The sequence below is a fragment of the Nycticebus coucang genome, chromosome 6 (assembly GCF_027406575.1).
Source record: "Nycticebus coucang isolate mNycCou1 chromosome 6, mNycCou1.pri, whole genome shotgun sequence".
Lineage (NCBI taxonomy): Eukaryota > Metazoa > Chordata > Mammalia > Primates > Lorisidae > Nycticebus > Nycticebus coucang.
The window spans coordinates 6,614,634-6,639,855 of NC_069785.1; the positions used below are offsets into that span (position 1 = coordinate 6,614,634).

The 25,222-nt window shown below is 39.8% G+C and overlaps 1 protein-coding gene across 1 annotated transcript; it reads left to right on the forward strand.

Moving 5' to 3' along the window:
* The first annotated feature begins 1,081 nt into the window (after nucleotides 1-1,081).
* SAV1 (salvador family WW domain containing protein 1) lies at nucleotides 1,082-23,903 on the forward strand. The gene is made up of 5 exons (XM_053593180.1): nucleotides 1,082-1,550; nucleotides 3,765-4,208; nucleotides 18,695-18,965; nucleotides 21,576-21,719; nucleotides 23,364-23,903. The coding sequence occupies exons 1-5, from the start codon at nucleotides 1,457-1,459 to the stop codon at nucleotides 23,563-23,565; spliced, it is 1,155 nt and encodes a 384-aa protein (XP_053449155.1). The 5' UTR covers nucleotides 1,082-1,456; the 3' UTR covers nucleotides 23,566-23,903.
* Nucleotides 23,904-25,222: the final 1,319 nt, after the last annotated feature.

Here is a 25,222-nt window from a genome sequence, read left to right on the forward strand (position 1 = left end):
ATTCTAAGACTGTAATATGTAACTCCAAGAGGAAATACGTGGTTATTAAATAGAGCAATGATAATAATGATGAAACAAAATAATTACACCAACAAGAAATTTCTCTTATAGAGGTAGTAGAAACTCCATTTTGTTTTTTTCCTCCATCAGAAAGACCCACTCCTTGGCACACAGGTGAGGATCAATTAATACAGTGGCACCTCCATAGCTGACCATCTCCCTACACTGACCTCCTCCTTAAGCTGACCTAATTTTCATAGGTTGGACATGCACCACACATAAATATCAGTACAGCAGGCCTAGCTCCTTGTGGCGACCACCTCTGTATGCTGACCAGTGTGTTACAGTCCCTCGGGTGGTCACCTTACCGACGTTCCACTGTTCTGTTTAATTAGTATGGAATGGGATTAATGCTTTTTTTTTGTTTTTTTTTGTAGAGACAGAGTCTCACTTTATGGCCCTCAGTAGAGTGCCGTGGCCTCACACAGCTCACAGCAACCTCCAACTCCTGGGCTTAAGCGATTCTCTTGCCTCAGCCTCCCGAGTAGCTGGGACTACAGGCGCCCGCCACAACGCCCGGCTATTTTTTGGTTGCAGTTTGGCCGGGGCCGGGTTTGAACCCGCCACCCTCGGTATATGGGGCCAGCGCCTTACTGGCTGAGCCACAGGCGCCGCCCGGGATTAATGCTTTTAACAGAAGAGGCACCCAGATGGTTTGGTGCAGCCGCAGCTGGAGAGTCTTAGTCCTTCAACATGAGCGGCATTCTGCATTTTTTTAGGGACCTGAGTTTACCAACCCAGGAAACTCCAAGAAGGAGGTCCTCACTCAATGACCATTCCGGGAACAGCGTCGGGATAGGGGTCCCCGCCTCTCGTTGGGTCCCGAGGAAAAAATGGGGCTCCGCCGGCCTCGTCCTTCGTCGTCTGTGTTCGCGAGACCCGCTTCTCGCCGCAGACGAGCGAACCGCCGGGAGGCCGGTTACGCCGGGTCCCGCGGGTCGGGCCGCGCCCGGGGCCGGGGGCGGGGCGAGGGGAGTTGGGGGCGGGGCGCCGCGGCGAGTGCGTCGAGGCTCCCAGAATTCCCGGCGACCGCGGGGAAAGTTTACGGGACGTAGGCGGCGGCGGCGGCGGCGGTAGCGGTTACCAGGCGGCCCGCGGGGACCATGGCCCTGGCCCGTCGTCCCCGGCCTCTCCTCACCGTGTCCCCGGGCAGCTTCGCGGAGCGCGCAGACTTCCCGGAAGGGACTGGCAAGCGACTGAGCGGCGGCCGGCGCGCTTAGCGCCCCGAACATGCGGCAGTCCCTGCGGGCGACCCCGGGCTCCGGACAGGCGGCGGCGGCGGCTCGGGCGGGAAGGAGACGGCGGCGCCGGCGGAGGTGGCGGCGGAGACAGTCGGCGCCCGGTGCGGAGCCCTAGGGAGGCTGCTTGGCGCGGTCTCGGCCTCGTGGAGAGAAGGATGCTGTCCCGAAAGAAAACAAAAAACGAGGTGTCCAAGCCGGCCGAGGTGCAGGGGAAGTACGTGAAGAAGGAGACGTCGCCTCTGCTGCGGAGTGAGTGTCGGGCGGGCGCTCGCGCACCTGGCCCGGGCGGCGGGGGCCACTGGGAAATGTTGGGGTTTTAATTTTCTTGTCTGGAGTGGTGTTGGTTAATTGAAAGCCCATAGAGTATCCCCACCCCGGGCACCCCCCAAAATAAGAAACTTCCCAGTTTCCTGGCTGAGCGTTGTGGGTTTTGAGTGCTGGAAAAGAGAGACTCTAGGAAACACTGAGACTGCCGATCACCTAATGCTAGAAGGGTAAAAAGTGGTTAGTCTGGGACGCTTTTTCTTCGTCTAGATGAGTCGACTTGTGCCTGCTGTTTGCAAACGTTGCTGAAAGTTGTGTGAACCCGGGGGCAGAATTCCTTAGTCCTGCTGCGAGGATGCAGACTTATGTGAAAATCAGACCATAGCGGTTGTAGCCGCTGCCCGAAAGCCTCATCGCTCTTAGCTCGCTGAGCAGAGGAGCCGAGCTCATTTGTATTTTATATTTGTATTTGCTGTCTTCATGAGGTTGCAAAAAGGGCAAAGTACTCGAAATGATTTCTGTCATATTAGTGAAATTACCAAAAAGTTGTTTCTTTTTTAACTTTAATAGGGTGTGTTTCCCTCTCTCTGCTTTTTGTTTCTTGAGGCTAATTTTTGAGTTGAATCTCTTGAATTTTTAATTTTCTAAGTTCAGGACATTTGTGAGGTAAGGAGCTGATTATTTTGGTGCTCATACTGCATGCTGGGCCCTTTGTGTAAATTTCCTTCTTGGAAGCTGGTAGTAACCTTGTGATTTAAGCATTACCTCATATTGTCATTGGGAAAGCTGTTCATAGAGGTTTCTAGTGTTTGCCCAAGATCACACAGAAAGGGGTGGAGACCATATTATTCCACTATAACCACGTGGGCAGCCTTCCAGATTTATTGGAATACTTGCAGTGCTTTCAACAAAATGTATCAGATGGGTCCGTCAGTAACTCAAAATTTGATCTTTAAGCCTTTTTTTAATAGCATAGTTTTCAGTTACACATAATCTTAATCTGTTTCTAAATGATAGCTTGCTGTTTGCTGTGGATAAAGTTTATTAAACATTACTTAAAATCATGAAATATGTTTGCCATACCTTTAGGCAAATACTTAATGAACTTATACTTAATGATCTTAACTTAATGAACTAATAAAGTGGTCTCCACATCCAGTTTTCTTTATATATTTTAAGTGTATTTCCTCTCTTATGAGGAATGTCTAAGCTATTTTCTTTTCCCTTTTATTTTGGAGATAGTCTTACTTTATCGCCCTTGGTAGAGTGCTCTGACGTCACAGCTCACAGCGACCTCCAACTCCTGGGCTTAGGTGACTCTCTTGCTTCAGCCTCCCAAGTAGCTGGGACTACAGGCGCCCACTACAACAGCTATTTTTTTGTTGCAGTTTGGCCAGGTCCTGGTTCGAACCCGCCACCCTCCATATATGGGGCCGGTGCCCTACCCACTGAGCCACAGGTGCTGCCCGCTATTTTCAAGTTCTTTATACAGAAGAACTATATCCTGAAAGGCAGTGTTCTAGTATCTTCTATTTTTGAATTTTTGAATTACTTAATTTCTTAAAGGAACCCTGGTTTCAGGCTTAGTATTTTTAGCTGATTCAACATCTGTGTCCCTCTTTGGAATGAGAGTTCTTTATGTTTTAATATTTGTTGTAAATATTCATACTAATTTTTGGCTTTCCAGCATTTGATTACTGTACTAGTGCTAGGTAATTCCAAGAGTAGAGAGAACAAATTACTAATTTTAATGTCTTTTAAAAGGAATCCATCTTTACAGGTTTTAGAGTAGCATCATGTTGTTCTTTTTTAATTTTGAAATTGTGTTTGCTTGAAGAAGGGTTTTTGGCAGTTTCTAAAATGAAGTGAAAACAAAACAAACTATAATCTTAAATATCCAGTACCTATGTGTCAATTTGTTAGACTGTTTTCTATTTTTGTACGTTAGTTCATGAGCATTTCATTAATACATGGTTCCTCTTACTGACATTTCATCATATTATGTATGGTAGTGTGCAAAAATCATTTTATGCTGGCTCAGCTTTCTCATAGCACATTAATGCAGATTATAAATTCATTTGAGTGGGAAAATACCCAATTACTATCTTTAAAATTTTGGGATGGAAGAGATAAACAACTTTAGAAAAGTGTTTTTTATTACTTATTGAAATAGTAATTTTATTCTTTGTTTTATTATAGATCTCATGCCCTCATTTATCCGGCATGGTCCAACAATTCCGAGACGAACTGATATCTGTCTTCCAGATTCAAGCTCTAATACCTTTTCAGGTTCTGGAGATGGAGTAGTTTCAAGAAACCAGAGTTTCCTTAGAACTCCAATTCAAAGAACACCTCATGAAATCATGAGAAGAGAAAGCAACAGATTATCTGCACCTTCTTATCTTGCCAGGAGTCTAGCAGATGTCCCTGGAGAGTATGGCTCTTCTCAGTCATTTTTAACAGAAGTTAATTTTGCTGTTGAAAATGGAGACTCTGGTTCCCGCTATTATTACTCAGATAGTTTTTTTGATGGTCAGAGAAGGCGGCCTCATGGAAATCGTGCACATGAAGACTACAGATACTATGACTATAACCACGATCTCTTCCAAAGAATGCCACAGAATCAGAGGAGGCATGCTTCAGGTATCTTAACATTGTAAATACCATATTAGCTTGTATTTATTTGCACTTGATTATAAAGATGGTCTTTCCTGGTTTCCTGGGAAGCCAAAAATACTTCTAAAGAAGCACTTTTCCATTTTACTCTTGCTTAAGTTGGTGTGCAAGTTAGTTGTTAACATACACTGAATGAAAGAATTCTTTGTGCATTTATTTTAGTAACTTCGTGTTACATAAAGCTGCTGCTTATCTCAAAGCTATTTAGACTGTTGGATTGAATTTAGTTCAGGTTTTGGTAGGATGGGAAGATTAGGTCTTCAGAGAAGCTGGAGTTGAACCTGGAGAGGAGAATGAGAAGATTTGGGCATTTAGGTGATACCATGAACAACTATATTACTTGGCTAGGTCTTACTCTATCTCTCTGAACATAACTGTTTTTATAGCTTAATAATTCTTTTCAAGTCAGTCAAAAAGACATTGTCAAATGGTTGATTGTGTGTTGATCCAGTCTTTTTGTTGTTGTTTTTACAACATGCTTGTATTAGCCTTAAGGACAAAAAGCTGTATTTCATATTTTCAGATTTAGGGATACTTCTACAAGAAGCAGAAGGGATTAGAGAAGTAGAGAGTTCTACTTTATTCCTAAAGCATGATGAAATGAGCTGAAAATTAAACTTTTACTTACTTTCTTTTTTTTTTTTTTTTGCAGTTTTTGGCCAGAGCTGGGTTTGAACCCGCCACCTCTGGTGTATGGGGCCAGTTCCTTACTCACTGAGTCATAGGCGCCGCCCTAAACTTTTTCTTTTTTCTTTTTTTTTAATGTTTTTTTTATTTGATTTCTTTCTTTCTTTTTTTTTTTTATTTTTATTTTTTTTTGTAGAGACAGAGTCTCACTTTATGGCCCTCGGTAGAGTGCCGTGGCCTCACACAGCTCACAGCAACCTCCAACTCCTGGGCTTAAGCGATTCTCTTGCCTCAGCCTCCCGAGCAACTGGGACTACAGGCGCCCGCCACAACGCCTGGCTATTTTTTGGTTGCAGTTTGGCCGGGGCCGGGTTTGAACCCGCCACCCTCGGTATATGGGGCCGGCGTCCTACCAACTGAGCCACAGGCGCCGCCCCCTAAACTTTTTCTTGTCTGATTTTTTTTTCCTACCTAGTGAGTTGTAGGCTTTAAGTTTTAATAAGATAAAAATAAATGTGAGACAGATGTACTTTTTAGCTCATGTAACTTCAGCTCACTTAAAAACAGTTTTGAGCATGCATATTTTGACTATAGATAAAATCGTTTTCATTTAGTATTAATCATTTATGTGTCTGGCGCTTTCTTTGGCCCTCTTGGTCTCTGAACTTCTAATATCTTTTTGGGGGACACAACACCAATGTACATGCTATGCAGTTGTTACAAAATAATTGTTATATTTCATAGTACTGACTGTAAGTACAATAGGAAGTCAGAAAAGAAATCATTGTAGGCTGCTAGAATACTTAAAAGAGAGATTCATGGGAAACATGGGACTTCGACTGGGCCTTGAGCTTGGCCTTTAGATTAACAGAGGGCAAAAGAAGGATATTTTAGGTGGAAATTTGGGAATAGTCTAGAATAGACATGGTCTGTATTTAGGGACTTTGTAGTTGTACCTGGTTTGAAGAATTAAGGTGTGAAGTGGAATGGAGATTTGTGGTTCAACAAGCTTAGATTCGAGTCAGGCAGAAGCCATTGCACATTCCAAAAATGACAAGTGATTTTCTGAAAACAGTATTTAAAGATTAGTATTGTATTTAGGAAAGGATAGATTCCTAGAGAAAGAGAATTCAGGGTACCAGTGGTAATGGAGAGGGAAAAGACATATCCAGGATGCTTTCAAAGAAAAATGAGAATTAAGTTTGGGAGAAAGTAAATCAGGTCTTGAAAATTGGGAAATACGGGCAGTGCCTGTAGCTCAGTGGGTAGGGTGCTGGCCACATATACTGAGGCTGGCGAGTTCGATGCCATCCTGGGCCAGCTTAAAAAAAAAAAAAAAGATAAGAGTATTTGGAAATAGTATGGAAATTTGGGAAATCTGACATTAGAGTCTCGGTGGGAGATTGAAGAAGAGAGGATTTTCTAGGTGTATGGGAAATACTATAATGCAGCGGTTCTCAACCTGTGGGTCACAACCCCTTTTTAACAATGAAAATACATTGAGGCATTAGGAAGGTTGAGAACCACTGCTACAATGAGTGGTTTGCTGCCAACCTTAGCAGAGTGGGGTGGCGTCATAGCTCACAGCAACCTCAAACTCTTGGGCTCAAGCGATCCTTTTGTCTCAACCTCCCGAGTACCTGGGACTACAGGTACCTGCCACAAGGCCTGGCTAATTTTTCTGTTTTTAGTAGAGACAGGATCTTGCTCTTGCTTGAGCTGGTCTTGAACTCCAGCAATTCACCTGCCTCAGCCTGCCAAAGTGCTAGGATCACCAACAAGAGCCACCATGCCCAGCCTTGAAATGTATTTCTTTTTTTTTTTTTTTTTTTGTAGAGACAGTGTCTCACTTTATGGCCCTCCATAGAGTGCCGTGGCCTCACACAGCTCACAGCAACCTCCAACTCCTGGGCTTAAGCGATTCTCTTGCCTGAGCCTCCCGAGTAGCTGGGACTACAGGCGCCTGCCACAACGCCCGGCTATTTTTTGGTTGCAGTTTGGCCGGGGCCCGCCACCCTCGGTATATGGGGCCGGCGCCCTACCGACTGAGCCGCAGGCGCTGCCCGAAATGTATTTCTTAAATCATAAGATTTGAAAGTTGGTATTACTCCTTGAACTGAGGGCTGCAGAATGAATACTGGTGTTAGCAGGAATGAAAACAGCGTTAATCTCCTTGTACATCTCCATTAGAGCTCTTGGGTAACCAATGCACTGTCAATGAGTGGTGATATTTTGAAAAGATCTTTTTTCTCAACAGACACAAAGTATTATTTTGTCTTTCTACAAAGCTTTCCCTAGATATGCCTCCAAGAAACCTGATTTCATACAACCAGGCAGGTATTTATGAGATCTACCCTTACAAATAAAGCTCAAAATTCTGGTCTCCAAATTCTGTAATGGCTACACAGAAAAAAAATGGAATCTGAAACTAAAGTTCCACAAGGTGCATAGTAATGGATACTAAAAATTATAGCCCATGCTATAATCAAGATGTTGATAAAGATATATAAGTATTAAATCAAGCCAACTGCTTTCTTCCTCAGCAAAATAATTTCAGATAAAGTTGTGTGTCAAAAATTACTAACTCCTCCTCAAAAGATGACTCTGGCTACCAAAATATTTACGCATTATTGGAATAAATACAAATATGGTATTTTTTTGTAAAGCCTGATACTTTTGTTTGATTTTTATAGCTTGATTTCTTTAGTTGTCTTTAAAACATTTAAAAATGTTTTTTTAAAAGTCTGTTACTTAAAACTGCATAGAACTAAATTATTTAAGTGCAAAACAAAGGAATTCAATCTGTCTTTAGTATTCTCACTAAAGACTTCCTGTTAACAGCAGGACTCCTTCCTTTGGCACATACAGTAAGTGGCTCCCTGGTTCTTCAGCCAAGAATATTAAAGGTCAGATTCCACAGCAAAACTCTCTAGGCCCTAAATCCCTTTAATGTATTATACAACTTGTTTTTGTGCTTTTGCTAAATACAATAAGATGAAGTTAACCCTGGAGATAAGGTGTTTCCTGAAAATCTAAGTAATAACTAAGAGGAATTACTACTGCTATTAAGTCATTACAAAACAATTTTTCGTGCCTTTATGTTTAACAGCAATCAGAATTTAATGTTTGTGAAAATACATCTGTCTGTAGCACATACCTGTCCTCCTTTAGTTTCTTTTCCATTCACCAAAATTCCTTGAATCCTATCCAACATAAATCTTGAAAATATAAGTTTTCAAGTCTTTCAAGATAAATTCAAGAAATTTTCAGCTGTTGTCTCCCATTCATATTTTTCTCTTCTGTAAAAGATATTCTGGTTAAAAATTGATTATTAGGCTTGGTGCCCATAGCACAGTGGTTATGGTGCCAGCCACATACACTGAGGCTGGCAGGTTTATGCCTGGCCCAGGGCCAGCTAAACAATGGTGACAACTGCAACAAAAAATAGCTGGGTCTTGTGGCAAACGCCTGTAGCGCCTTAAGAGATTCTCTTGCCTCAGCCTCCCAAGACCCACCTACTTGGGAGGCAGAGGCAAGGGACTCGCTCAAGCCCAGGAGTTTAAGGTTGCTGTGAGCTGTGATGCCATAGTACTCTACTGAGGGTGACATAGTGAGACTCTGAGACTTGGTCTAAAAAAAAAAAAAATTGATTATTAATCTTTCTCTGCAACTTAAGAGATTCTTTTAGGAAAGTACTGCTTTTTCCTAGAAGGCAAAACATTAAATCTATATTGCCCTGACATAATGTTATTTTCTCAGGCAATCTATTAACTACTGTAATAAATGCACAACTTTTAGACCAGGTGCGGTGGCTCACGTCTGTAATCCCAGCACTCTGGGAGGCTGAGGCGGGTGGATTGCCTGAGCTCACAGGTTCTAGACCAGCCTGAGCAAGAGCAAGACCCCATCTTTAAAAATAGCCAGGCATTGTCTTGGGTGCCTATAGTTCCAGCTGCCTGGGAGGCTGAGACAAGAGAATCCTTTGAGCCCAAGATTTTGAGGTTGCTGCGAGCTATGACACCAGGGCACTGTGCTGAAGGCAACAAAGCAAGACCCTGTCTCAAAAAAAAAGGCACAACGTTTAAAAATTTTTTGAGAGAAGAGGAATATTTTATTACCAAAGATTCTTCAAATAACTGCAACCTTTTTTAAGCTGATGCAATCTGATGTTAAAGAATCCAGGGTGAGAAAACTCAAGAATCCTGCTGCCTCACTACAACAAAGTCCTGGCTATTCTCCAAAATCAGTTTTTTTTTTTGTTTTGTTTTTTTAAGACAGAGTCTCATTTTGTGCCCTCGTTAGAGTGCCCTGGGGTCACAGCTCAAGCAACCTCCAGCTCTTCTTTTTTTTTTCTTTTTTGGCCGGGGCTGGGTTTGAACCCGCCACCTCCGGCATATGGGACCGGCGCCCTACTCCTTGAGCCACAGGAGCCGCCCAGGGCTTAGGCAGTTCTTTTGCCTCAGCCTCCCAAGTAGCTGGGACTACAAGCGCTGAAATCAGTCTTTTTAAAATTATATTCTTTAATTTGAAAAAATATCCAGCTAACTTGTTGGATATTTCTTTCTTTTTTTTTTTTTTTTTGTAGAGACAGAGTTTCACTTTATGGCCCTCGGTAGAGTGCTGTGGCGTCACACAGCTCACAGCAACCTCCAACTCCTGGGCTTAGGCGATTCTCCTGCCTCAGCCTTCCGAGTAGCTGGGACTACAGGCGCCCGCCACAACGCCCGGCTGTTTTTTTTTTTTTTTTCTTTTTTTTTTTTTGTTGCAGGTTGGCTGGGGCTGGGTTTGAACCCGCCACCCTCGGCATATGGGGCTGGCGCCCTGCTCACTGAGCCACAGGCGCCGCCCCTTGTAGGATATTTCAAAGTTGTGATTGGAAAGCTGTTTTAAAGGCTGCTTTTAAACTTACAAAAATAATGTCAAATTGCTACAGTTCATACCGACAGATCATCTTCAATATTTTCTTCATTGAATCAGAATTTTAAAATAAGATTTTAATTTGGTATTATTAATTCTTCATACTTACATACTTAAAGCTCTGGAAGTATTACAATAGACTGAAAAGGTACATGCAAAAACTAACATACTCTATATTCATAGTAAACATAGTTATTCCTATTTCCCCTCAGGTACCAAAAACTGTCTTAAGTCTCCCGTAGCAATTTATTTTTGTAAGCATCTTCCATTGTCGGCAGGTGCTATGCTAATCCTGTCTGACTCTCCCTCGTCCTTACCCCCTCAAACACCTTTCTGGCCCAGTTCCACTGATTTGGACATGTCCCACTTTTCCTTGTGTCTGAAGAATAGGCCAAGTCCTCATTAACTTATTTAAAATTAATTAATCACCAAACATGCACCAAATAGAAGATGATGAAGTCATTAAATTTACTTATGAAAAGTACATAAGAAACTCAGTAAAAAGCAAAGATACAAAACTATACGAAGGATAACCACAATAATGAAAAAAAAATTAGTGTGGAAAAAGACGAAGGAAATAACTAATATGAAAGGACCTCTGGTGGATAGGTACTTTTACTTTTCTACATTTTGCAAATTTCCTATAAATAAGCAGCTATTACTACAAAGAAAACATAAATGTACTTTACTCTTGAAATTTACTTTTTTAGTTGGATAATTATTTTTGAGGTATAGAACTGCATATTACAAATAATCCAAATATACACTCAAGTATGCAGCTGTCTTAATGCCTTAACCTAGTTCTTTACAAACAAAAAGGTGCCGGGGCACGGCAGCCAAAACTGCCATAGATAGCAATTGCTTTGATGGATCTGGGCAAAGTAAATTTAAAATCTTCTGGGAAGGATTCACCACTCTAGATGCTATTAAGAACATTGGTGATTCTTGGGAGCAGGTCAAAATATCAGCATTAATAGGAGTTTGGAAGACATTGATTCTAGCTCTCCTGGATGTCTTGGGGAGGGGTTAAAGACTTCCCTGGAAGAAATAAGTAGTTGTGGTAGAAATAACGTGAAGATGGCTGGATTGCTTCAATCTAATGACAGAACTAGAACTGATGAGTTCTTACGGGTGAGCAAGGAGGGTATGATGGAATCTACTGGTAAAGATGCTGTGAATATTGTTGAAATAGCAATAAAGGATTTAGGCTCCGTGTCCATAGCTCAGAGGTTAGGGTGCCAGCCGGGTATACCAGGGCTTCAAACCCAGGCTTGGGCCTGCTAAACAAACAACAACAACAACAAAAATAGCTGGGCCTTGTGGCAGGCACCTACAGTCCCAACTACTAAGGAGGCTGAGGTAAGAGAATCTCTTGAGCCTAAGAGTTTGAGGTTGCTGTGAGCTGGGACGCCATAGTACTCTACAGAGGATGACAAAGTGAGACTGTCTCAAAAAAAATGAAAGGATTTAGAGTATTAAATAATTTTAGTTGACAGAGTGGTGGCAGGGTTTTAGAGGATTTATTCTAATTTTGAAGTTCTATTGCGGGTAAAAGGTCAACTTGTTCCACCTGTGACCTCTGGGCACTCTTTTAGGACAGCCCTTTTGCACCTTTGACTTGCCCACCCTTACTTTTTTTTTTTTTTTTTGAGTAGTGCCTTAACTTTCTGCTACTACAGAAATGTTACAAATCACGTTGTGTTTTCCCTGCTCTAGAAGCGTCTGGCTTTCCCCAGAGCAAGGGATTCAAGAGAGAGCCAGTGCACTTGACCAGTACAGAAGCTGCAGGATCTTGTATTTCCTAATTTAAGAAATCACATACCATCATTTCTGCCATAACTATGGGTCACGCAGACAAGAGTGTAAATAAATACCAGGAGGGCAGGGATCACATATTTATATAAAATCCACCCCCCCATTCTCTCTTCTGTCTTGCTTTTTGTGTAATATATCTTGACTATTACTTCAAGGCAATAAATAGAAATCATCTTCATTCATTTTTATAGCTGCATACTATAGTGCTGTGTTCTGTGCATGTAATAGTGGAATCAGTCAAGCTGCTAGTAGTGGACTTTTTGTTGTTTCAGATTAATTGAGGGTACAGTGAAGGTTGCATTGTTTGGATTTGTTAAATAAAGCCTCTGCTGTGGTGTCCTGCCCCCAAGAGTATACCCTAACATTATGCCCACTAAGTTGGAGCATATTCATCCCCCCACTTTCCTCCCCTTTCTCCCCTCCCTCATTCCTCCACCCCCCACCTTGAGTTGATTTGAGTTTTTCTCTTAATGTGGGCCTCAGACCATCTGCTGGCTTCATATTAGAATCGAGTATATTGGATTCTTCTCCATTCTTGTGATACTTAACTAAGAAGAACGTGTTCCAACTCAATCCAGGTTAATACAAAAGATGTAAAGTCTCCCATCTTTTTTAATGACTGAATAGTACATGGCATACATGTACCACAGCTTGTTAATCCATTCCTGGATAGGTGGGCATTTAGGTTGTTTCCACATTTTGACAATTGTTAATTGAACCGTGATAAACAGTCTAGTGCAAATATTCTTATGAAAAAATGATTTTTTTTCTTCTGGGTAGAAGCCTAGTAGTGGGTTTGTGGGGTCAAATGGGAGGTCTAATTTGAGTTCTTGGAAGATTCTCCATACTTCTTTCCAAAGAGGCTGTGTTAGTTTCCAGTTCTAGACATTTGGTTTGTTTCTGGCCTTTACTACAGACGATGCTGTAATGACTTAGCATATGCCATTTTTTGTATTGTGCATTTAAGTGAATATAGTTTCTTAAACTACCTGCCAGTAATCTGTATATAAACATAAACTTATATATCCTGTTTTAGAATTTCAGTTTGAAGCATTTACTTCATTTTAAAATTTCTTTAATTTTGGTCATTGTTTGTTTACGTGTACGTAGCAATATGATGGGTAGACACTATTGCTGATCTAGAGAAGGAATCCTGACTTTTTAGCATATTTAGGATTGTCAGTATAATTTCAAAACATTTGAAGAATCTGTTTATTTTGTCTTTCCTTAAAGTTAAACTTGATTTTTTTCATTTTTGCTGTAGTTTCCAGCCAACCATAATTTAAAAAGCTCTTCAAAGTCAGCTAGGAATTTTTAACAGACAGGTATTTTGCACTGGAATGACTGTCTTACTTATTTCAAATGTCCTGATGTATTTTAAATTTGGCAGTTAGGGCCTATGGTTGACTAGCAGTCTTCTGTTGCCACACTAACTTTTCGTAATGGTTGTATCTTTGTACCTTTAAGGGGCAGGGATCCAAATTTATGTTAAATTTTATTTTCAATACAATCATTACAAATAATCAGGAGTTATAATTGTATGAACCAGATAACTGTCTTCCTAGACCAGTGTTTAAGCATGCACAGGCAATAATACTATGTGTATGCTGCCTAGTTGCTAACAAATTGATTTTGTCTCTTGACTGTAACAAACATACTCATTTCAGAACTGGTAAGATGTGGGAGGCAGATAGACAAAGTAAGTCTAAGAATAAAGGAGAATATTGAGTGCAGTTTTTTTGTACATTGTTTCTAGATGCCTAGAGGACTTACAGATTGTTCATTCTCATTACTTTAACTCCACAAACCCTTTAGTTTTTGCCAGGTCTATGCATGTTGTTTCAAGGATTAATTTTATATTGGGTCAGGTTGTTTTAAAAATGTTACCACAAACATACCTGCTTATAAAAAATTCAAAGTTTGGGCGCGCCCTTGGCTCAGTGGGTAGGGCGCCAGCCCCATATACCAAGGGTGGTGGGTTCAAACCCAGCCCTGGCCAAACTGCAACAAAAAAATAGCCAGGCATTGCGGCAGGCACCTGTAGTCCCACTACTCGGGAGGCTGAGGCAAGGGAATCGCTTAAGCCCCGGAGTTGGAGGTTGCTGCGAGCTGTGACGGCACGGCACTCTACTGAGGGCGATAAAGTGAGACTGTCTCCAAAAAAAAAAAATCAAACTTTATAAAAACATGTCACTATTTCTTCATAATTTTTTTTTTTTTTTGAGATAGAGTCTCACTATGTCACCCTTGATAGAGTGCTGTGGTGTCATAGCTCACAGCAGCCTCAACTCTTGGGCTTAAACGATTCTCTTGCCTCAGCCTTCCAAGTAGCTGGGACTACAGGCACCCGCCACAACACCCAGCTATTTTTTGGTTGTAGTTGTCATTGTTGTTTAGCAGGCCCAGGCCACCTTCGAACCCACCAGCCCCACTGTGTGTAGCCAGCGCCCTAACTACTAAACTATGAGCATTGAGCCTATTTCTCCAATATTTTTGTTTTCCAGATTATTTATGTGCATATACGAATAGATATATAAATATTTTTCAAAGTGAGGTGTTATTAAGCATATACTGGCTTGCAAATTGTTTTTTTTTTTAACTTTAATATAGCCTAGATTTCTTTCTATTGTATAAGCATTACCTCAGTTCTTTCTTTTTAAAAAAAACTATTCTTTTTAAATAGCTGTGTGGGAATTCGTTTTGGGGACTTCTCAAACAATTTTTAATCAATTTTTGATGGTAGATACTTTCTGATGATAGATGTGATACTGGTGGGATAGATTTTGTGTGTGTATGTCTAAAACCAGGTGGGCATATTTGCATGGTCTATTTCCGAGTTCTCTGTTCATGGATCTGTGCGTGTTTCCTCCGTGAGTACCACACTGTATTCCTTTCTGTAGCCTAGTTATTGAACACAGTGTGCTCTATTCTGTAGGCACTGTTCTAGGGGCTTGAGATAGATTCATGAACAGTACCAAGATTCCTGTCCTCTGTATCTTCCTTATATGGATAAGAGAGACAATAAAGTAAAATCACTTAACAAGGTTAAAGTGACTAAAAAAAAAGATCAAACAAGGTAAGTTCAGTCTTGGAAGGAATAGGTTGCCGTAGGTAGTAAGAGTAAACTTCATTGAGACATCTGACAAGAGGGTTGAGGAGAGTGAGCCAAGGAGACAGCTGAAGAAAGGATCCTCTAGGGCTGAGGAACAACAAGGAGGTGTGTGTAGCTCACCAGAGTGAACTAGGAGTAGGAAAACAGCAGCTTAAGTCAGAAGGAACGGGGGTCTGACCGCAGTAGGACATCATACGGGAGTTATCTTGGAAGTTATCTCATGCAGGAGGTAACGTGCATCAAGTAATGATTCAGTAAGGATAACTAGTACCAGGTAACAAGGAAGACCTTAGCTCAGCGTCTCTCACTAACCTATAGACTTATGAACTAAACAGATACTTTCTGTGTCATTTATACACTTAGTGTATATACACTGTTAGTGTTGTCGTGTGAGAGTAAAATTACATAGATTGTTCCTTTTTTTAAACTGACAATGTATTAAACATATTTTTTCATACACACAATTCTGAGTTTTAACATATGTACACATTCATGTAATGCTAGCATTACTATTTAGAACATTTCCATCATCCCCCACAATTTCCTTGTCTTGTCCGTGTGTCGTCCGTCATCTCCTGCCCCCATCCCCCAGTTCCTAGCAACCATTGTTTTCTGTCCTAATAATTTTTTTTTCACAAGTATCTCATAGAGGCTTGGCGCCTGTGGCTCAAGCGGCTAAGGTGCCAGGCACATACACCTGAGCTGGGGGCGGCGGGTTTGAATCCAGCCCAGGTCGCCAAACAACAATGATGGCTGCAACCAAAAAATAGCCGGGCGTTGTGGTGGGCGCCTGTAGTCCCAGCTACTTGGGAGGCGGAGGCAAGAGAATCGCTTGAGGCCCAGGAGTTGGAGGTTGCTGTGATGCTACGGCACTCTACCCAGGGCGACAGCTTGAAGCTCTGTCTCAAAAAAAAAAAAAAAGGCCAGGCGTTGTGGCAGGCACCTGTAATCCCAGCTACTTGGGAGGCTGAGGCAAGAGGATCACTTGAGCCCAAGCATTTGAAGTTGCTGTGAGTTATGATGCCACAGTACTCTACCCAGCGTGAAAATGACACTCTGTCCTCATAAAACAAACAAACAACCAACCCCAAAAAATAGAACTGCCATATGTCCCAGCAGTCCCACTACCAGGTGTATATCCAGAAGAAGAGTATTCAGTATATCAGAGAGATAGCTGCACTCCCGTGTTTATTGCCGTACTGTTCATAATAGCCAAGATTTGGAATCAACTGAATTATCCATCAGTACTTGAATGGTTAAAGAAATTGTGGTGCAGGGTGGTACCTGTGGCTCAAAGGAGTAGGGCTCTGGCCCCATATGCCAGAGGTGGTGGGTTCAAACCCAGCCCTGGCCAAAAACTGCAAAAAAAAAAAAGAAAGAAAGAAATTGTGGTGCATACACACAACAGAATATTATATAGCCATAAAAAGGATGAAATCCTGCCATTTGCAACAATATGAATGAAACTGGAGAACGTTAAGTGACATGTCAAGCATAGTGGGACAAATCTCACATGTTCTCACTTACATGTGGAAGCTAAATATAAAAAACAATTGTCCTCATGGAGACAGAGTAGAATGGTGGAAATGGTAGGGAGGGTGGATAAAGTTGAGATAGTTAATGGGTACAAAAATATGGTTAAAATTAACTATATCTGATAGTGCAACAAAGTGACGATAACCAACAGTAGGGGTGTACTTCAAAATAACTAAAAGAGTGAAAAGTTCCTAAGGCAAAGAAATGATAAATGTCTGAAGTGATGGATACCCGTTACCATGATTTGATTAATTCACATTATCTGCTTGTATCAAAATATCATATGTACCCTATAAATGCACACAACTGTTACGCACTCACAATAATTAAAATTTTCTTAAAATTAAGAAAACACAGGCAGCACCTGTGGCTCAGTGAGTAGGGCGCTGGGTTGAACCCGGCCCTGGCCAAACTGCAACAAAAAATAGCCAGGCATTGTGGCGGGCGCCTGTAGTCCCAGCTTCTTGGGAGACTGAGGTAAGAGAATCACCTAAGCCCAAGAGCTGGAGGTTGTTGTGAGCTGTGATGCCATGGCACTCTACTCAGGGTGATAAAGTGAGACTCTGTCTCTAAAAAAAAGTAATAATAATAATAAATAAAATTAAGAAAACTCATTTAAATTTAATCAAAATAATTGAAAGTCATTAATGATAAAGTTCACTTTTCCATTATTCCATTATTATTAAATGAAAATGCCATTTAATAATTAGTCATCGTATATGTCTATATAGAAATATAAACATAGGCTATCCCATTTTCTTTTTCTTTCTTTTTTTTGAGATAGTCTCACTATGTCACCCTCAGTAGAGTGCTGTGGCGTCATAGCTCACAGCAACCTCTAACTCTTGGGCTTAAGCGATTCTCTTGCCTCAGCCTCCCAAGTAGCTGGGACTACAGGTGCCTGCCACAACGCCCGACTGTTTTTTTGTTGCAGTTGTCGTTGTTTAGCTGCCTGGGCCGGGTTCGAACCTGCCAGCTTCCCTGTATGTGGCTGGCACCGTAACCACTGTGCTACAGGCACTGAGCCTATCCTGTTTTCTTAATTGTATTAAATTGCTAAAGAAACAGTGACATCAAAAAAACTGTCTGCTTGCCTAGTATCTGTCTATATCTACAAAATCTCCTGTTCAAATTTTGGTGGAAATTATCCTTATCCACAGCTTTCTTTTCCACAGTTTAGTTATCCCGTGACAACTGTAGTCTGAAAGTAAGTGAGTACAGTATATTAAGGTACTTAGAGAGAGAGATCACGTTCACATAACTTTTATTACAGTGTGTTATACTCGTTACTGTTTTATTATTATTAATTTCTTACTGGGCCTAATTTACAAATTAAACTTTGTCATAGATATGTGTGCATAGGACAAAACATACATAGGGTTAGGTACTGTCTGTGGTTTCAGGCATCTGTAGGGGTAGATGAGAGACAGATCAGGTCAGGAGTACTGATTTCTTAGCTGTGTTGAGTCTTCTAATCCATTAACACGGTAGGACTCTCATTTCTTTTATTGGTGTTTTTGTACTTTCCAGTAACTGATCTTACACATACTTGTTAGATTTATATGTAAATATTTGATTTTTTTGTACTATTATCAGTGGTATTGTTTCATTAACTTCTGTTTCCACTTGCTGGTTGTTAGTGTACAGATATTTAATTAATTTTGTATGTTGACCTTATACTACCTTTAGCTTGCCTAATTATTCTAGAGCGCAGCCAGATTATTTTTAAAAAATTATGAACTGGGAATAGTTTTACACATTCACTTTTCCTTTTTTTGTGGATGGAATGTTGAATCTTGAATGAAGTGAAATTTTCTTTCTCTCACTTTTGTTTAGCAGTATACACTCAAGTAGCTTTGCTGGTACAGGTTGATTACTCCTTATCCAAATGCTTGGGGCCAAAAGGTATTTGGATTTCAGATTTTGTATGTTTACATTTATGTAATGATACTTCTTGGAAATGGGACCCAAGCCTAACATGAAATTCATTTATGTTTCATATACATGTGCTACACGTAGTCTGGAGGTAATTTTATGCAATATTTTAAATAATTTTGCATAAAATAGAGTTTTGAACGTGATCTCATATGAGGGTCAAGTGTAGAATTTTCTATTTGTGGTGTCATGTTGGTTCTCAAAAATTTTTGGATTTTGGATTCTAGATTTTTAGATTAGGGATGTTCAACCTGTAGTTTAGTGTTTGTATGGCCTAAAAATTGAAGCATAAACCAAAAAAAAAAGCCTATTAATTTCAAAGTCTAGTTCCTCCTTTTTTGTAATGAAATAATGGTAATACTGGCTAGTTTTATGAAAAGCTTTGTAATGATATAATTATGAATTTTAACAAAAGAGTACAATCAGGATTGTTAATTTTGTAACTTTCTCATTTTGCATATTTTTTAGCATAGAATAATTATTGTGTTTCTTTTCTGTTTTCTCCTCACAGGTATCGGAAGGGTTGCTGCTACATCTTTAGGAAATTTAGCTAACCATGGTTCTGAAGATTCATCCCTTCCTCCTGGCTGGTCTGTAGATTGGACAATGAGAGGGAGAAAATATTACATAGATCATAACACAAACACAACTCATTGGAGTCACCCTCTTGAGCGAGAAGGACTTCCTCCTGGTTGGGAGCGAGTTGAGTCATCAGAATTTGGAACTTATTATGTAGATCACACAAATAAGAAGGCTCAGTACAGGCATCCCTGTGCTCCTAGGTAACTGACTTTATTCTCAACTTTGCCTAATGTTAGAGTTTGGACTCATATTTTCATCTATGAGAAAGGCATCCTAAAGCTTGAGATTGGAAAACTTAATTTTTCAAAATTTAAGTATTTTTCTCTAGAAAATTAAATTTAATAATGAATGAGTTTAATCATTAAAAAAAAAAACTACTATTTTTTCTTTAAATAGCCTCAGAAATTAGATCAGTGTTGTTATGATGAAATTTGTTTAATATGCCAGAATGGTTTCATTATAGAAATCCAGAAATTGGGGCGGCTCCTATGGCTCAGTTGGTAGGGCGCCGGCCCCATATACCGAGGGTGGCGGGTTCAAACCCGGCCCCGGCCAAACTGCAACCAAAAAATAGCTGGGCGTTGTGGCGGGCGCCTGTAGTCCCAGCTGCTCGGGAGGCTGAGGCAAGAGAATCGCTTAAGCCCAGGAGTTGGAGGTTGTTGTGAGCTGTGTGAGGCCACGGCACTCTACTGAGGGCCATAAAGTGAGACTCTGTCTCTACAAAAAAAAAAAAAAAAAAAAAGAAATCCAGAAATTGAAATAAAACATCTGCCATTATATTTAAATCTCAGTAAATAATACAGATATACCTCCTAATAAGCTAAAATATACTTTTGAATTGTAACATTTTGATGTTTGTATTCTGTTTCACACACTATTTTATTATTTATTCATTTTTTTTTTACTGTTAATCAGACAAGGCGGCACAAATTGGGACTAGACGACACATCCCACAATCGTCAGTTGTGCTGCCCTGGGCTCTCTTGATCGGTATTGGGTTCTCACTAGATCTGGTTGGTCACTAGACTTCTAGTCTTGATCGGTCTGATGCTGAGGCTAGTTGTTACCTGTGGTCACTGAGGACTTGAAATGTGTTTAATCGAAATTGACATGTGCTGTAGGTGTAAATACACACTGGATGTTGAAGTACGTACAAGCTAGTATTAGCTTAGTAATAAGTTACAAGTTTTCAAATTAACCACATTTGAGCTTCAAGAACTGAACCATAAGATTAAAAATGGGTAAAATATCATCAGCATAGGGCGGCGCCTGTGGCTGAAGGAGTAGGGCGCCGGTCCCATATGCCGGAGGTGGTGGGTTCAAACCCAGTCCCGGCCCAAAAAAAAAAAAAAAAATCAGCATATTGATAGAAGTTGCTTAGTATCTTCTGGTGTAATATACATTTTTAGTTATTAGTGAACATTTGTGTTTTGTTTTTTCAGAACCATTAAAATTATTATGAAAATATGTTTTAGTATTGTCACCTAGAAACCTAAGCTTTATCATTGTTATGTTGTTTTAATGGTTTTTCATATTTGGATTTATTGATTGAACTTTGAGAATCAGTTTTTTCCAGGGATTCCATTGAGTGGCACCCAGTCAGGGATGACTGCACAGCTGAGGTGGTCCTCCTCCAAAAGGATCAGACTGTGCTGACAGCTTGCTGTTGTCAGCAGGTAGCAGAGATCTTCAGGGTCCAGATAGGCAGATTTGAGAGTTTACTTTTCTGTCTCATTAACCTTACATTATTACTTTTTGTTGTTGTTGAGACAGTCTCACTTTGACACTCTGGGTAGAGTGCTGTGGTGTGATAGCTTACAGCAACTTCAAACTCCTAAGCTTGAGCCATCCTCTTGCCTCAGCCTCCTGAGTAGCTGGGAGTTGCCTACCACAACACCCAGCTAATTTTTCTATTTTTAGTAGAGACGGGGTCTCACTTGTGCTCAGGCTGGTCTCAAACTTCTGAGCTCAGGCCATTCACCCACCTTAGGCTCCCAGAGTACTAGGATTGCAGGCATGAGCCATGTTGCCTGGCCATTAACCTTACATTATTACAGAATTTTTGTAGTTCATGAAGAACTTTCACAATTAATTGATTTGCTTCTCAATTTATAGCTAATTTCTCATTACTGTGGAAATTTATGATTCTGGTTTCAAGCTTCTGTGTGAAGGTTACAACTTAGTTCCAACTTTTTTTATGACCTCTTTGAAGCTCTCCTTAATAGAATAAATAGCCAGAAGAAATCTCTTTAAAATATGTAAAAATTTAGCTTAGGTTTATATCCATCACTAGTAGCATACCAGTTTCCAAGTGAGGGTGAATTTTTTTACTTCCTTATGGTAAGTAAAGAAATTCAGGCTTTTATCATAAGACATTATCTTTTTTCTTTTTGAGATAGAGTCTCCCTCTTTTGCCCTGGGTAGAGCATCATAGTATCAGAGCTCACACTAATCTCAAACTCTTGGGCTCAAATGATCCTCTTGCCTCAGCCTCCTGAGTAGCTGGGACTACACGTGCCCACCACGATGCCCAGCTAATTTTTCTATTTTTAGTAGAGATGGGGTCAAATTCTTGAGCTGTTCTCAAATTCCTGAGCTTAGGCAATCCACCCGCTTCCATCTCCCAGAGTGCTAGGATTATAGACAAGTGTGAGCCACCAGGCTCGGCCCATAGGAAATTTATCTTGTAGGTGGTAGAAGGAAGTCAACTTGAGCAGGATGTACACTGGAAGGTGCTTAAATATTATTCTTTATACTTTCATGTTTACATTTCAGGGCTTTTATCCTAATGAATGGCACTTCTTTCTTAGTGTACCTCGGTATGATCAGCCACCTCCTGTCACATACCAGCCACAGCAAACTGAAAGAAATCAGTCCCTTCTAGTACCTGCGAATCCATATCACACTGCAGAAATTCCTGACTGGCTTCAGGTTTATGCTCGAGCCCCTGTGAAGTAAGTTTTTACAGACGAGTTGTTTTCTGAGGGGTGATTGGAAGGCTGAATAGGGTCTCTGCACTGCTTAATCCAAGTAGCTCCATGTTTTCCTCTTAATAATATTGCTCTTTAAGTAAATTTCATTTGGAGAAAGGATACCACATCTTATAAGTTTGAAAATTATTGATTAGAAATATTACCTCAAACATTTATTGAATATTTACATCTCTGCAGACCTCTGCTATTAGGGTTACATCCTCAGGAGAAGATTACCTTGTAGATAAGTGATACGGTACTCGTGATGAGAATAAGGACTCCGGTAAGTCCTAGATACCTGGGTGGGACAAAGCAAGACAAAGGAAGTAGTACAGCACGGGGGCTGTGACTTCTGGGATGGGATGGTATGAGTTCTCTGATACTTTTTAACTGTGTAACCTTGGGCAGGTTGTTTAACATAGTTTTGTCTTCTTTAAATTGGGGATAGTAATAGTACCTTTAATAACTCTTAAGGTGGGCGGTGCCTGCGGCTCAAAGGCACGGTGCCGGCCCCATATGCCAGAGGTGGCGGGTTCAAACCCAACCTTGGCCAAAAACCACAAAAAAAAAAAAAAAAAAAAAACTCTTAAGGTTATGAAAAGTTTACTTTAAGAGTTATTCAAAGTTCAATAAAGAAATGCATCTAAAGTATTTGTACCAGTGCCTTGCACATTAAGAGACTTTAGAACGACTGTCATTAATACTGGGGGTAGGTATATAGTGTACCGGTTAAGATTGCTAAGGTGGGAAACTGAGTGTGATCTCTGGCTCTGTTGCCTACTTATTGAGTGACCTTGGGTAAGTTACTGAATGTATGTGTGTTTCCTCTACTGAAACCTGGGGATAATAATCTTAGCTACCTGTTTGTCGAGGTTTATAAGAGATCATACATTTTAAAGCACATGGTACAGTGATTACCTTGTGTTAGGAGTGATCTACCACTATCCAAGATACATGGAGATATAATCTTATGTGAGTCCTTTGCCACATTGCCAGGTATTCTACAGTCTGCTTATTTTCTCATTTTGAAATCAGCTTATTCTTTCCTTCTTGAGTTTTTTTTTTCTAATACTGTATACCCAGCCTCAGGAATACTTAGCCCGTGAATGATCATTCCTCTTTGTTACTGACTTTTCTGTTTGGTTCCTTGTTTGGTGTAGTAAACAGCATTCTTCAGAAAGATCTGTCTACACAACACGAATGATTTTGCCCTGTTTATGCATTATCATTTGCAGCCACAGTGTGGTCTAAACTTTTAAGTATTCTTAAGTTCTTGACAATTAACTTTGGATGAACTTAGTATAGAATGTATTCTTCGGGAATTACAGAATCGTTGTAGTTTTAGGATCAGTGTTTGTAGTCGTCTAGTGTTCATGTTAGAATAACTGATAATTAAAAGAAATGGGTATTCTTTAACTTAAGTAGAAATGAAGTAATAGTAGCAGTTTTCTCCTTTATCCTAAAAAAAGTTCATTTAAATAGCAGTTTATAACTCAGTTATTTCTAATTAAAACTTATGGTCTGCTTAATTATAATAAAGTTGATATTTGAAAAAACAGACTGGTTTATTGCTATATATATGTTTATATATGTGTTATGAACATATGTATGACTGTTTTCAAACAGATATGACCACATTCTGAAGTGGGAACTCTTCCAGCTGGCTGACCTGGATACATACCAGGGAATGCTAAATTTGCTCTTCATGAAAGAACTGGAACAGATCGTTAAAATGTATGAAGCATACAGACAGGCTCTTCTCTCTGAGTTGGAAAACCGCAAGCAGAGACAGCAGTGGTATGCCCAACAACATGGCAAAAATTTTTAAGTTAATATTTTGAAAATTTAAGTTCTATAAAAGCTTTAAAATATTTTCACAGATAAAAAACTGCACACAAGTACTTTGGTTAATAAAGGCAGCTTACTTTTTGGGAATTATAAAATTCTAATTTTACATGTATTTTGTTATATAGATTAGCTTTTCTTGAACAAAAAAATGAGTTTATCATTTTAAGAGGAACATGGCAAACACTTTACAAATGCTGTGTTAGGAAACTGCATTGAATATTCTTGATGGAGAAAAATGCAGCAAGAAGGGTCATTCAGACCAGATGGTGAACAGGAAATCACTGCTTGTTAACGCCGGACAGCAGCAGGACATTTTTTTTTTTTTTAAGAGATTGACAATCTATGCAGTATTTTAAAAAAAAGATGTTTACTGCTTTAGTGTGGAATATTGTCTGGAATGGGATGGTTTAATATTGCTATAGTATGGTTCAAAATATGAAATAGGAGATGGAACTTTTCTTGTGATAAATTTCCATATATAATGTATGTGGCTGTGCCCCTCCTCCCTGTAAGGAACCCTTTTAAAGCATGTTGAGAAAGTATTTTTGGTATGGAAAGGTGAATAGCCTTTAAATGAATTCCAGGAGCACACATATGTGTAAGACCTTTCACTGTGTGTGGGGAAGGTGTGTGTAGCATGTACAGTTGGTAATACTACTTCCCTCCTCTCAGCAGGGGTCTTGCTGTACTGTAGTAGTACCCAGGACGGCGTGGGGGTCCTGACAGTGCAGCGCAGTACCTGCTGACAGGCTGGGCTAAGCCGTCAAAAATGACAATCAGGGATTCAATATGAAATTTTGGTCATTAAAATTGGTTTTATATTATTTTTTATCTTGTAAGCATTTGTAAAAGAACTTTTAAAACCATATTATTTCCCTCCAAGTTTTTTTTCTTTTTTGTTTAATTGTCACAGTACATTCGATTGTAGACAAATATATGATACTCTTAGGTTATAAATTTCTACAATTCTGTGAATGTCTATATTAGTTGAAGTAGTTCTTCAGTTATATTTACATGAGTTGTAAATATGTAAATACATTTTTAGTTTAGGTAATCTTCCAAAATACAAAGCACTCTCAGATATCAGTGAGTTTGAATTATTGATGAAATGTTGAAGATGTTAAGTGTTTGATTTTATACAACAAGCTTATTAAATATATTTTTGTGGAAACAGTGTGGTTTTTTGAGTCCATGTTTTAAACATAGTGCTATAAATATTTTATTTTTCTGTTCAGAAGGCCCATAGGCAATGGAAGCAATATAATGAAGAGGGTGTTGAAAAATGAACATCTTAGTAAAATCTTATTTGAGAAAACATAATTTGCTGAATTTAGGATCAAACTTTTCTAAGATCTAAGTTTATATATCACATTCTTCCTTCTTAGTTGTTCTTTCCTATTATTCTTTACTTTATATTGCTGTTTAATTTAATTAAGGAATAGCCATTTTGAGACTGCCTTTTGAAATCACTATTTTGGGCCTCCTAAATAAGAAGTATTACTTTTCTTTTTTCATTATCATATCCTTTTTTCCCCCTCTAAGAGGTCTGCTCTACGAAACTCCATTAAAGATTTTAGTCATTAGAGATAAAATATAGAATCACTGGTTTAAAAGTACTGGAAGGTATTTAAAGGGAT